This window comes from Colius striatus, chromosome 1 (genome assembly GCF_028858725.1).
Source record: "Colius striatus isolate bColStr4 chromosome 1, bColStr4.1.hap1, whole genome shotgun sequence".
Classification (NCBI taxonomy): Eukaryota; Metazoa; Chordata; class Aves; order Coliiformes; family Coliidae; genus Colius; species Colius striatus.
In genome coordinates this window covers 157659896-157675298 of record NC_084759.1, presented here as the reverse complement: position 1 = coordinate 157675298, position 15403 = coordinate 157659896, and the positions used below count along the sequence as shown (strand labels likewise).

The window sequence follows — 15403 nt, the reverse complement described above, 5'->3', positions numbered from 1 at the left end:
AATAACATATTGTGTAGATATTTTTAATGTTTGCTGTTTTTCTTCGGTAGTTAACCATTTTTTGTTCTTTGAAATAATTTAAAAGCTAATACAAAAAGGGTCACAAAAGATGAAGTGCTAGTCATGCTAACATTTGAGGCCTTAAAATGTTGACCTGGAGGCCTTAAAAGTAGATTCTTTAAACAACAAATTATCTTTTCTACTGATCTATAACAACCTGATCTATATACCTGCCCATGGCAAAGGAGTTGGAACCAGATGATCTTTGAGGTTCCTTCCAACTCAGATCACTCTGTGATTCTGTATAAATAAATGCAGTAGTAATAGACAGTTTATCTAAACTATTTTTCAAGCTAAAAGTTATTGCAAACTACAGACTAAATACTATGTCCTCATCTTGTGTGAAATAGTATCGTAGCAGCTAATCGAAAAAAATCCTTAATCCAAACTCATATCCTCCTCTTTAGGGTTCTCTATGAAGACTCCAATACCATGAGGTGACGAGTGACATTTCGTACTTGCCCACATCAGTAGCTCTAGCTGTGGAGCTGCAGACAACTTTTTATCATTTTAACTATAGATGGAGGATATTCAGTTTTCTCTATTAAATGAGACTATACAGTCCTAACCAATAAAATGGGCTGTGGAAACTTTCCCACCTGTGAAGAGGAACCAATTGCCCAGCTCAGAGCACTGAAAGCACTGAGCAAAAATGTGTGACTTTCAAATGATTCCTCTTTCCTGGAAGTATTTTAACACCCGCCATACAACAGGAATCATTTGTATAACACATTAAAAAACAAAACACAAGATAAAAATCCACATATTTGTGCATTGTGCCTTAGAGCAGGACGTAATAGATTTGTGAGACCTTTTTCACCATGGCATTAGGAATTGGTTGAACTGAGGAATGATTGGTCTAAAAGGTCTATATATGACATCTGAAAATAAGCAGGGTGAAAACAGGCTGGTCAGAAAAAATTCTAAGTCAATGTAAAAGTAAGTCCTCATTCTGTCTTTCTCTATTTCTCTTTACACCAGAAAATTTATCTTAGGTGCATGGATACTCTCTGACATTTGGCAACTTAGTCCCAAATGAGATTCCAGACAGAAATGTAGTCCCATGAAAATAATTAGATCCAATGAAATGCAAAAGGTGACCTAAAATAGCAAAATAAAAAGTGTTGATATGAACTTTCTTGGAGAGAACATAGTAGGAATGGGCCATCAGACTACAACTTAACAAGGGTAACAGACAGCAAGGAAGCTAAGGTATTGGACTGGAGAAACTGAAGGAAGGTGATGCAACAAAAGGAAATTAAATCTGATAAAGTATGGAAAAACCCTAGAGACAATGAAACAAGGTTTCTAAGAGAGGGAAATAGAGATTAAAATTAAAAACACAACAAAACTTCTCATACACAGAAAAATATTAATGTTTCTGTCTTAATGGCATCTGTACCTCAGCAATTTCAAGAAAGCATAAAGCATATGTCTGAAAAGTAACTGCAAACATTTAAAAACACAGAAGGAAAATGTTAACTCTCTGCAATACTGATAAGGTGGACTGAGATTCCTGTGGGCAAATGTAGATGTGCAGCTTGTACATATCTGGTCCTAAGCTCCTTTCTTGAGCATGGAAGATAAACTGATATTTCTAAGCTGCTACTTATCTTAAGGCAGACAGCGGAAATAGTCAGATGAACCACCCTGTGTAAAATGTCAATTTATCTCCTCTGGTTATACAGAGGGTGTGACTGAGCAGGTCAGCCTAAGGCGTACTCACTGTAAACTTCTGAAGTGAGATAAGTTGAACCAACTAGAAGCAGTCATTGTTTTCAGGTGTTATGAAACGTTTGCCAGTTTTTCAGGAAATGCAAATAAGTTTTCACAGGGACTCACCCTGAGGGTTATTGACCGAGGGGGTTTCTGAGGAGGATCTTCGTGAAGCCTGTCTCCCAAAGATGCCAGGACGCGCTTCCGGTGGCCAATCAAGCTAATTTTTAAGACCTGAAATCATAACAAAAATATCTCATTAAAAAGAACACACTTCAATCATTAAATGAAGATCCATTCAGAGTGAAGTCATTTTCTCTTTAATCCTTTTAACAAGTTAGACCACAAGCCAACACAGACCAGTGTGAGACAATCAGCAAATGAGAAGTGAGATCGAACAGATGAAAAACCTTCTAAAATGAAGAAAACAAAACAGGCGCAGATGTGAAAAACTGGAAAACAAACAAAGGACTACAAAATGAGTAAGGAAGTAAGGAAAATGAAATAGCAAGAGAAGGCAACAGAGTGGAAGCAAAAACAAGGGAAGGGGAGGAAGAGATAAGAAAGAAATGTAGAAGTGCAGGAAAACAGTGAGTGATGAGGATTAAAGGGATTCACAGGATGGATGAGGAAGAGAATGAGGAACAGCCAGCAAACGCTTAGAGAGAGTAAGAAGGGAAAAAAGAAGCCACACAATGAATAAGTGTTATCACTTTGGAATCTATTCATCATGCCTTTCACAGGTAATCTCTGAAGGACACGCACAGTTTGCATTATCACATAGAATCATCCTTGCCTAAGAAACACAGGATGGACAAGCTTTGTCCTGGAGGTCCATTGCTTTTAACTCAGGCACAATGAAAAAAAATGTCTTTTGCACACAAATGTGACTATCAGCAGATAGGTTCAAATACCTCATGCTTTTCCAAACTCCAAGAACATTGACAAAAAGGTGTTCCAAATTTGGGACTACTCCCCACTTGTATCTCTCTATGTCTACAATGGCTTCAAAGTGTAAAGCAGCCCTCATTGTAGAAGAAAGCCTCTGCTCTGCCAACAGCAGTGTCCTCATGTAACTCTTCCAGGCTGCATATATGGTTTCATACACTAGAGCTCCTCCATTCCCTCTCAGAAGACAGTACTTTCCACTATATTTAGGACTACTGTGTGTTAACACCTTTCAGTGGAGAGGAATTTCTCACTCAATCTAGAAAAATAAAAGTCCCCAAAATCCCCTGAAAATGATACCTTTTAAGTGAACAACTACCTCATTTTAAGCAGTACCACGAAGATCTACCATTCGTAAGAAGAAATAGACAAAACTCAAGCCCCAGCAACACTCCTACAACATCTCTTAGACCCAATATCTCAGGATATGGTCAGAATATGGTACAGCAGCATTTTGTCATTATTCAGGTGGGTGAACTCCTTCCTATCAATAGGCATGTGAATTCATCCACACTTCCTCTGTTGGATAGCTCTCTGCTACCTGATATTGCTGAACATCAAGAACATGTTGTTTGCCTGCATCTACAAAGCCATGGGCTATGACAGGAAACAGATCCAGGCCTTCTTCTGAAAGGCAGCTTACAGGGCTGGTGCAAACCCTGCAGCTCAACTGCAGACCCAAGTTGCAGAGTCCCACAGGCCTGCCATGTTCTCTCCTATTAATCAAAATCTGGAGTAGCACAAGTGAAACTGAGATAGTGCAGCACCCACAAAAATGCCAGAGGCATGCAGCAGACTTAGTTACGTATTCAGTTTACATTGAATGTTAAAAAGAAGGGTGCAGAGTTTATCTCCATATTTAACTACATGAAACACGTGAATGAACTACAGCTGCTTTAAGCATTACCCAGGTAATGCACTTCAGTGAACCCACTTCTTTCATAATGACTCCCCATCATCAAATTCATTTACCCAGGGATTTTTAAGTCAAGCTACAGTTCTTTGGTTGTTTCGAGGTCCTCAGCACTCTCACTGCATTGTTAGTCATATCGAACCACACAAAGCAAATCTCTATGACTTTAGAGAGCTGTTGCACAACAGGAGAGAAAAGGACATGAGTCTTGAGGGACTTTGCACATAAGAGATCAGCAGGCGGGTCTAAATGGTTTTATTATTTCAAAAATTGTGCTCAATTTGAAAGCAATACAGATCTTTAAACACCACAAGCACTGCTAACTTTACTCCACATTTTGTTTTTCAATTAAAATGGAGGTGACCCCAAATCTGAAGCAGTAGAGATTTAAAGATGCAACCTACAGAAATTAATAGCTCTCAGTCAATAGGTAGCTGCATCCCAGCCTCATCTGGATCACACACTCTGTTAACTGAAGATGCCTGTAGTCTGAAACTGGACTCCCCAGTAACTGTAAAACTGTAACTTGGAAAACCTGTAACTCAAATATATAAAATACTGGTTTATGAAACATTTCTATATTTGAGTTATGAGAGCTTAACAAACACCCTGAAACTCTGAAAACTTATTCTGTGATGGATTATCCTTGGCAGTATTTCTCAAAAAATGTCAAATATCACAAATATAGGTCAACAGCATGCAATGTTAAAGTTGCCTAAAGCAATATCTTAGAAGTATCTTCATGCTGTGTATCAGATAACCAATAAAAGTCTTGCACTTAGCCAACAAGTTAGCTCCCTGTGAATATTTTCTGTATAGCAGGTAACAGTGAATATGGTAACATTGAACTGTAGGGACAGTCAATACAATGCACCTAAGCGTTATTCGGTGAAGCATTTTGTCAAATGGATTGTAGCCTATTTAATAGACGCAAATAAAATGAGCTTTGCAGTGTGGCTGCAGGAATCAACTGCAACATCTCATGAAACCATTGAGGGTAGATTAAGGCCCTCCACAGCCTGTCATTTCATTACTGGGACAAAAAAAAAATCATGAACATGAGATGCCTCTTTCCACAAAACCAGTATGATGTCTGAGATAAAAATAATACAATTCCATCTCAGATGGAATTTGATCTTGTAATACAATTAAAGGAGAACAAGGCAAGTAATTTGTCCAAAGAAATTACACATGCGTACAACTTATTCCTGTTTTTACCTCTAGCTTCTCCAATGATAGCATAGAAAATGAAATTCTACCAGGAAATGTAAGAAATTCAGAAACGTAACCAATGTAACACTTTGCATTTAGATTTCCAACTTAGGTGACAGATGTTTTAAAAAACAAACACATGTAGCCTAGTAACTCCCTGATGACTATATATGTGCAGATGCCGGAATCAACAAGCTATTCCATCTAAAACTATTACTATCAAGCTATTTCATCTAAGATTGAGCATTATCTCTGTAACATTATTCTACTGGATCTTTCCTAGTGTTGAATAAAAAGATCCAATACTGTATTTTAGAAAATGATTCCCTTTTTTTTGAGTATTCTAAACATTACTGAAATTCAACACATCAATTCCCTTTCTTTTGGAATAATCTGCAAAGTAACTGTATGGGCTAAATTAAGTACTGGTGTAGCATACTAAAGATGTAGCAGCAATCAGACACTAGCTATGAAATGGAAAACTAGAGAGCAATCAGAATAGTACTAGTGATTCTCTGGTAGCAGCATCAGACACTTCAGAATTTAAACAAAATGGTAAATACAAGCCAACAAGGTGTGATCTTCCTATTTTTGTAAGTCAACAGTCCAAAACACTAGCTAAATTCAATTTTGTTAACTATTTTACTGCTGGCTATATTGGAATAAAGTCCAGGCTACCTGGAATTGCAGTTGAAGCATACATTACTACCACTTTCCTGCCACAATGCTGTCCCACAAGGTTAATCCCAAACCACAACAGTACCCAGAATAGCCAGGAAGCGAGCACAGACCAACCAGTACAGCTCACCTAATGGTCACCATTCTTTTAACTGAAACTTAGAAAAAGGTTTAAATACACTTGCTACAGAAATTCCCAACATGGACAACTGTTCAGAATTTTACAAATCCTATCCGTAAAAACCACTGGTGACAATGAACTAAAAAAAAAACCTAAAGAAAAAAACCCAAACCAGTCCAAATCATATTAAATTTTTGTTGCATTTTTCACATATGGATACATTCTGCTCTTTCTCATCCTGATCACAATGAACAATTCCTTCCAACCTTAAATTATCACAAACTATTGCTGTTTTTAACAGTGCAGGGATTTCCCTTTAGAATCATGACTGCCAAGCAAAGCACAGGCATGTGAAAACAAGGGAGGCTCCAAAGCACCCTACAGAGCAAAGACTGCAATTCTGCTAGATGCAAGAGTTCTCTGGTTTCCACATCTGTGGTGGAAGCAATTGTTTATTATGCTTATGAAGAGGCTTGTAAGAGACTTATGATTTCATGAAACATTCACCATTATCCCCCTAAATTAATTACCCAACTGGAAGCAAGTGTCAGTTGTCTTGGTGACAGCATTTCACAAAGACAGATGGCTGCCTAGTAAGTCCTGTTTCTATACATTATCATGCGGAACTGATGTTTGGTGTGTAGCGTCCCCCACCCCAATATATCATTTAGTTGCAGAGCTCCAGTTTAATGGTACTGAGAAGCCAAAGCCAAGAGTCTTCTCCAAGTAAAGATAATTTTGAAGCTCCACTTACACTCCTCCGAGCTGTAGTGCTGTACATGCTGCCAGAACAGTTGTGTTGAAACACTGTGCAGCCATTGCCATTCCAGGTCAGATTCAGGCATGTCAGGATTTGTCAGTTTTTGAAGGAGTTGCCAGGACAGCCTTTAGTACTACTGGGGCCGATGGAATTTTTGTCCTGACATCGCAGACAAGCCATTTTTGTTACTAAACTGTTTCCCAAATTCTCATTAGTTTAAGAATTGGCTGACTGAAAATATCAGGTGCTAGTACTTCTTGCTCCATTAAAGATGTAATTGATAATTGTAATTTATAACCCTTAATATTTCAGTGGAAAAATAAAAGTGTATTTTTTCATTAATAAAAATCAGGAAAATACAATGAAACAAGACATAACCAATACTGAGACCTCCTAAAGATGGGTCGCAGGCTACATGCTGAACTGGTATTAAATTTTTTTTCTTTTAATAAAAAAGAAGTTAAATACATGGCCTTAAAAAAAATAAAATCACAGTTTAATGATTTTGCAGGCCTCAGATGTAATGACAAATATTACATATGTTCATTTTTATTACATCAGGCTCAAACCTCATAAATCAGAAATTCTGGAAATCTATTATACATACAAACACTGATTATTGCTATAATGATTACTTATTCTATGAACCAAGGCTGAAAATATTTTTTATGTGAAGAATAGTGAGCACTAAGAAGGTCTGCACATAAACTGAAAACATCCCTTCTGTTTTTACAGGCAGTAAGTGGAAAAAGTATTGGACAGTTTGAAAGCTGGAATACATTCCCAAATTGAGTCCTAGAGGATAGGCTCCTTAGACTGTTCCCTCCACTCAGAACATGCATTTCCACCGGTGTGTTGAGCAAATGACAGATCCATCACTGGTTCAGATCAGATTTGGAAAATGTGTGGTCACAGAGATGAGGAGCATTACTCCCAGCCAACCTCTTTGAGGTCTTCAATGTTAATCATACAGCACTACGAGACAGTATTTGCAATATGTTATCCCACAATATTTTGCAGGATTACTCACATAGCAGATAAATTATAATTAAAGTTACTGGTACTACAACACATTTCATAATGAGCTAATCATTTATTTATCTATTTTAAATGCAATTATCAGCAAAGCACATTAATCTGTACACAAGCGTAAAATATAGCTACTGTAACAAGAAATAGGAGTTAAAATACAAATCTCCATAGAAAATTTTAACAGCTTTAAAATTGATCCTTTTCCTGTCCTTCATTAAATTTCATCATGGATTTAATTCCAAGTAAAAGCAAAACAAACCAACTATTTAAGTCTTTTTAAAGAAAGTGACATTCATCTACTAAATAAACAGCTTTTTTTTATAGCCTTCTAAAAACATTCAGTAATTAATATTTTCACACCATCAGAAGCAGCAAACAGCCATTCACCGCTCAGAGTAAAAATGTAGATTACTTTAGCTCACAGTTATAACCAATGCAGTCATCAAAAGGTAAGCTCTGTAATATGAAAATAATAACAGTTAAGTATAAATATAATTGAAAAGAATTTATTTTTATATCATGCAATTATATGGTCTGATAAAAATGGCAATAAAAATAATGAAAAACCTAAGATGGTGCTAAATATCTACTTGTATACTAGAATTTAATGGAGGTCCTTACATTCGCTTAAAAAAAAAAAAACCCATCGACATCTTTTGCATACACAATGACTACAGAAAGACTGTCTTCAACATACAGAGAGAAAAGTCAAACACAGGACAAGAGAACCTGGATCAAGGATCAGAATAAATGCTGTTATTACAAAGAGATGTTATTCCGAACACATTCCAGTTCCTAGTTTATTTGCAAGCAACCAGTTGTATGCTGAAGATCTAATTATTACTTCATTAATGTATTTTTGGTTAAGTAAAAATATTTCTCTGTATTGTAAAACACTCCAATTAAAAGCATCGGCTCCACTCTTGAAAAGCCAAGCACAGAGTCTTCCCATGGCTTGCATTCAGGCTGTGCTCTGGAGCGGCTGACACAGAACACCACACACAACAATCCAAAGTATGCTTATCCCTGTAAGTATTAAATATCCCAGACTTGCAAACTTGATCATGCATTACTGTTCTACTGCTAGCATTGTTATTTATCCACTCTTGAAAGCAAAGAGCTGTAAAAGCATCATAAAGATAAAAATGTGAAGTGTAGCCTTTGACACAAGAGCCATGACTAGTAATATCAATGCTCTACTAGTATGAACCGACAGCTCGACGGCAAAAGACACAACCCATCCTAATTTGCTGCCAAAGTACAGGTGAATTGTCCTCTAAGTCTCGTGAAAACTGCAAGGAAATGCTTCCCTAGAAGAAAGATGATCTGCAGAAGAAAAAAACAGGGTTCAGTCTGACAGGAAGGGTTTTGGGTTGCACAGTGGAAGCAGTTGTGACAGAATGACTTCTCAGGGTCTCCTGGAGGGGACGCCATCCACCTTAAAAACAGAGCTGGCACGTGTGAGGGAGCACTCCTCTGTATGGCAAGCTCCTCATCTACTCCCTTGACCACAGAAAACCCTACATTGGCACAAGTAAATGGGCAAGAAAGTACGATCAAGGATGAGGAGTGAGGAAGGGGTGGAAATGTCATTTTCAGCAGCTTCTGCTTGTGCTTACAACAGTGCAAACCAAACAAAAGATGCATCCATCAGTGAAACTGCAGCTTCTTTCTCGCTGGGTTACCCAAAAGAAGGAGGCAGCTAGCATTAAAAATAACCCAAAACCTGTAAAGAACCTTAAAGCTAACGTTTTAACAGAAATCATGGTCTGTGACCCTATGCTATTTAGTATTCAGTAGTTCTTAAATTTAGTTTTCTAGTTTGTCTGTCAAGTGTCTGCCATTTTCTCCCTGAGGACTGGAACAAACTTGTCAGAGATGGGGTATCCATTTAATCAGAAAAGTTTTTTCTTTTCATAACCATTTCTGCTTCACCCCTAATCAGTGTGGATTCACCCTAGTGCAGAGGGGCTGTTCAGCCCTGACCATATTGCTTTCCTTAGCAGTATTTGGCACACTAGATAAAGTAAAACACATTTTGTGATGTGCTAGTACCCGTGCCATTGACTCTGTTTTGGGAACCACATGTTATGCTGTCCAGAGATGTCACTTCCATGAAAATCTTAATTTCAAGAAATAAGCAGCTACATATAAAATGTGATGTGAAGAGTGTCCTCCATTACCACTCCAGCTGCTCTGCTGCAACAGCTAGCTGACCAATTTCATCACTTTTCCTTCAACGAGGCAGAATAATCTTTGCATGACCAATAACCTCAGTATAAATTGTGGGGTGACATATGACCTTAGCACAAAAACAGTAAATAAAAAACCTTACTCCATCAACTTATTTTCCCAGTTATCTTACATTATCTTGGCTTCCAATCTTTGCTCCTTTAAGCAGTCATTTAATTAAACTCATTGAAACAATTAACACAGATTCTTTCTTGATATAAATGGTGCTAGCCCCTCTTCCCAGGCTTCACAACCACCTCCACCTTCATCAATTTCATCCTTTAACACCAAATGAAAGTATCTATTATGTTTATAAAAGCTACCAGTTCATCTCAACTGCAGCTATAGTAATCTACTGTTTTCTTTCACGTACTCTAATTGATTAGCATAATTAAAATAAATTAAAAGCCGTTTTGTCTAGCCTACATTCAGTCTGGATGTTGCTTGTCAGATTCCGAACCCCAAATCTTTTCTACTTTCCAACTACATGATGTGGCTTTAATAAAAGCTATTAGTTCTCCCTATATCCTTGCCTCATTTATATCGTTTATGCCATAACAACTGTAGCAATGCTACCACTATCTCAAGAAAAAGGCAATGGCCACCATGGCTGAGCAAAATCACACATCATAGGCAGAGCTGGCATCATGCTGTACTTTGACTCTTAATCTGTGAGGAGGAAGCACCGTGGGTGGGAGAGAACAGGCTCTATGAGCACAGCAGGATAGCTGGATTAACTCTGCCAGGGGCAGCAAGGGGACAGCAAAAGCATTTCTTAAAATATCTTTTTCTTTCATGCCTTGAGGTAAAAGCAGGAAGGAACACCATCAAAAAGTGGGGTTACAAAAGGATACAAATAAAGTGGCAAAAATGTTCATCCGTCAATACCTCAAGTAAGTTCTTCCCTTGTGGCTCTGAGCAACATGATAAATTCCAACATAAAAGATTATTGTCAGCATGATCTGAGATAAATTGAAACTGCAAGGCCATTCAGATCATACACATCTTATGCAGATTCCTTCATTAAACATTCAGCATTAGTCTGGCTTAAGGAAGAAACATTTTTGTACATAACCAATTTAGAACAAAGCAAGTGGGCAAGCTGTACTGAAGAGCTCTCCAAACAGGAGGCTGATTTTGTACTACGGTTAAAAAAAATGGTAAACTGAACTTCATACTAACTGAAAACAAGGAAACTTTTGGTCATCTCAAACTTGTTGCCTTTAAAGTTATTCTAGAAACTAAAAAGAATATAGATATGTGTATCTTTTTGAATTCCACAGTTACATTCCACAAGCAGATACATTTTTAATGAAGCACTCTGGTAAAACCCACCAGTGAGTGGGTTATCATGGGAAAAGCTTTCTTGATATAAATTCTATTTGAATTTTCTCTGTGAGAAGGACTGCACAGGACTCCTTGTACAAGGTAGTGTAGCATGTTTTCTTCACCTTTGCTCTTTCTCTCTTTTTTCATCAGCTTTATCAAAAGTTCCTGAAAAGGAAAGGTCTCTTCAGAGGGAGTGTCAAAAAGAGGGTAAATCTAATTTCCACAGCTCAGGCTTTGCTTTTCTTGTTCTTTACCTTAGGCCCAGCCACCCATGCAATAAAGCCAAAACGAGGACAGACAGGGCCAAGGAGTTCATTTCCTATTTTCCTCATCAACAGTGGTAACAGCAGCAGTCCTTCTTTTGCAAGCAACTTTACATGAAGGGATTTTTGGACCTGCCCAAAACCCAAATGACTTAGTAGACATATGCATGCAGCTAATGACAAGACAATGGCCCCAAGTTGCAAGAAATCAGAGGCTTGGAACCATGTCTATAATGATTACCAGACCACTCTTAACAATGTTGTCAAGATTATCTCCCCGATCCCTACTCATGTCCTTTTATAATTTTAAATATGGTAATTTAGCAAATATCCTTAATACAACAATTAACCATTCTGATTCTTGAATTATGCTTTCGTTAATATTTAACCTAAATTGTCTCTTCTCTAGCTCTTGTTCCGTCCTCACTGATTTATGAAAATAATTCATCATTATCTCCTTTATAACATCCACTTACATGTTGGCAGAAATTTATGTTTTCCCTCAATCTTGTTCCTTCTAGAAGGAACATGTTCATTACGCTGGTTACAAGTTGAGACACAGTCATGATTTCTAATGCACAATGAGAGGAAGAAAGTCAACAATCCCCCTTTCCTCATCTAAAGGCAATGTGAACACACAAAATATTTACTCTAAAAAGAAACAAATGTAAAACAGAAAAAAGAACAGTTTTCCTTCTTTTGCAAGTCATTTATCATAACATCCATGTAATTTTGTAGAAATCTTCTACCAAGAATAACTCCCATTCCTAAATTTAACTGGACATAAAGAATCATAACATATAAGGATATTATCCCATCTGCAACATAAAGAGAACCACACCAAGGCCAGAAATCTGCAAGTTTTTACATACACTCCCCTCATTCATATTATCACAATCATATATCATTCACATATCACATATATCACATTCATATATCACCATCCTTTTGTTGTGTTACACTGTTGACTGATGTTCAATCACATATCCAGTATCTCTAACTCCACCTGTCCAGATTATTCCTCCAGTACTGCTGGTCAGTAATATACTCAGAGCTTATTATATTCTCTCATGTGATCTGTACTTCCAAAATATATAGTTTTCACATTTCTTCAATTAAATCTTACATAACTAATTCAGCCCATTTGTATGTTACAAAGATTATACTCTATTTCAATCCTACTTTACAAATGTTACCATGATGTTAAATAATCACTCTTCAGATAAAAAACAATGTCACAAAAATTCACGTTTGTTTGGGATGACAAGTTTTTGCAGACCTTTAGCTTTGCTGGAACTTGAAATGTTAAACCTGAGAGAAAAGAGGTTAGTTTAATATGTGTATTTACCTATTGATTTATAGTATTAGATATAATAACCAGCTGCATTATTGGGAAGCCAAGTAAGTTTCTACATCTTGTCAGAAACATACACTACAAATCACATTAACTCACTATAACATAAGAAATTTTGTCATGAATGGTTTATGCCAAATCACCACATGAACCATGATTAACAATGAATCAGAAGAGTAGATTTATATGAATAATAAGCAAAGATAAAAACCCCTCTTATTATGGACAATTAGATGATAATGTAACTTGCGTATTTGTGATGTTCTAATATGTGGCCACTTGGGATATAGTCACGTGTGACTTAGACTTAAGATGTATTTCATACTAAAGAATTAACTAACACTTTAGGCTTTTCAAATGAATAAGTGAGCCTAAATTTAGTCACTGTTAATTAAGTATAGTTTTAGAAACTCTACTATTCAAGTACATGTCTCATTTGTGGTTTGGTTTTTTTTTTTTAAGTTCTTCCTGTATTTGTGATCCAGATCTGGATCCAGAAAAGTGTAAGGCTTTTCTCATTTAAAAACCTTGACATTTAAACTTGTTTCTGCTGTAATATCAACCTATGAATCATAAAATATTTTCCATTCATGATTTGTGTTCATCCTTTTCAATCAAACAGATTTCTCACAGATACTCAACAGCATAAGTAAACCAAATTTCTGCAGAGTTTAAAGTAACTCATGATGTTACTTCAGTAGCAGGAATGAAAAATACTTAAGGAAATAGTTAAAATACGCTTTTAAAATGTTATGTTTTAGGATCACATACTACTTAGTCAGCTGTGGGCAATATCTCAATTTTCAGGAATGCATTTTGTGTCTCATCCTAAGTTCGTTCAAGGTGGGTACAGCTGATCTTCTCTGAATTAATACCTATCACAAGGAATTTATCAAGTGCTGATGTTTGCACCAAGCCCCCAGGACTTGTGTGCCCTCTCTGAACATGATCCCAGAGGACAGAACCAGCATGAGATGGTGCAGCCAAGTTTTCCCATGCAAGTGCAGCATGGATGGACTTGGAAAAAAAAAATCTTCAAGTTTGAAGAATCTGGAGACTGAGAGTGATACATTAAGATAACAAAATATGTTAAAATAAACCACTAAATGTATTGGTGCTTCAGAGCTGCCCAGGAGAGAAAAAGCTACATTTCAGTTTGGAAAACAGAGGGAGCTAAGCATGGTGCACCCACTAGCACCCTGAAATTCCAAAATGTGTTCACAGAAAACAGCTCTCTGCTGTCAGAGACCGCTGGGGATTGACACAGAAGTGTCATTTCAAAAACTGCATGCTGAGAGGCTGCGGGATGGAAAAATCTGAAACACAGTGGGATGCTTTCAGGGGCATTTCCCCACCATCACCTTGGTGTGCCCTTCCCACTCAGAGCTGCGTTGTAGCTGTCCTGCAACCGGATTGCTGCAAAACCAGTGTTGCTTGGGGTCACCCTGAATTTGTCGCTGTGTGCTTCATCTCTGGGACACATAGGCAGCAACAAACACCTTCAGAGAGAGCTACAACAAATACTGCAACCTACATTTGTGCTACAGACTGACGTGAATTGACACCTTGCACAGGCCAGGGAACAAATAGGAAAGCAAATAAATGACAAAACACTGAGTGCAAATCATAAACCAAAAGATGGCGAGAGACACTATGAGATACAACTAAGTCCTAATTGTACAAGGAATTACATCTTTTGAGAACTTCAAATGCAAATGTTAAGTTTTATTAATTCACTCTTAACTGCAGATACAACCAACGCAAGCTCCTGAAATAATATGGCAAAATGGGAATTTGGAACTTAGGAGAGATAAAATGAGTGCCAGAAATTTTAAGAGGATGAATAACACAGGAGCAGAACAGGATAACCAGAAAATGGGTCATTATAGTAATCAGATGAGAAACAGCTAATGGAAGGATTTACATTTTACAACAAAATTAAAAGGTAACTATTTGAAGGATAGCAGTGGGTGACATCTACAAAGCCTTTGTGACAAATCAGGGTACATTATTTTATTTATCCATTCTGGCTATTTGGATAACTTCTGTATTTTCTTTGCAAATTCAACTTCTTCCTCTCTCCCTTCACATCTTATTTTAAGCTCAGTGGACCCCAAATTCCTTTCCCTCTCGCAGCTTTGCTCCAGCTCATCTTTATTCTATTCTTTTACTATGCCCCTTCCCCAGCTCAGTAATTTAACATGCCTTTGCAACCATATTCCCACCTTGCCAGCTGACCACTAGAGAGGTGACAGGGAGAAATGACAAGAGAGTAAGTCAAAACTGCTGAACAATGAGTAACGCAAAAAGGCGATGAAAAAAATGGAAAGGAAGCCGCGGGATTAATAATAAAACCACGTTTGATTTAACAGCATCTGATTTCCTCCACAGGCAGGGAAATAACCACATAATAAACATTTAAAATGTGTGTTTAATGTCTATTATATATGTAACTAATGGGACAACCAGCCAAGTTTGCAGAGAAAGACTGCCTCATTCTTCAGCAATCTCTATCCTTATTTTGCACCTCTAGGATACTGTTGAACAAACACCCACATAAGTTTCTATTCTTTCATAGTCTGTACAGTGAGTCTTCTGTACAAGTGGTGCTGCTAGGAACACTGCAACCAGCTCCCCTTATCAGTTGTGACCTAGAATGACATAGTATACTACCAGGCCTAGTATGATATTTTAATTATTTTTTGAGTTAAAACATATAGAGAAAACAACACTTTATCAATAGGAAGCATTTTGCAGAATGGCTATTCAACAATGTTTTGAAGAA

At 37.2% G+C, this 15403-nt stretch overlaps 1 protein-coding gene across 18 annotated transcripts in view; it reads right to left on the bottom strand.

Moving 5' to 3' along the window:
- Positions 1-15403, bottom strand: part of ANKS1B (ankyrin repeat and sterile alpha motif domain containing 1B) — a 431515-nt gene that overhangs the window by 51486 nt on the left and 364626 nt on the right. For 15 of the 18 annotated variants that reach the window (XM_061988906.1, XM_061988958.1, XM_061988983.1 and 12 more), the window contains one exon: positions 1903-2010. The exons of the other annotated variants lie outside the window; for them this stretch is intronic. In XM_061988906.1, the coding sequence (XP_061844890.1) occupies positions 1903-2010 (108 nt within the window). The remainder of the gene's footprint in view (positions 1-1902; positions 2011-15403) is intronic. 18 annotated transcript variants of the gene reach the window in all.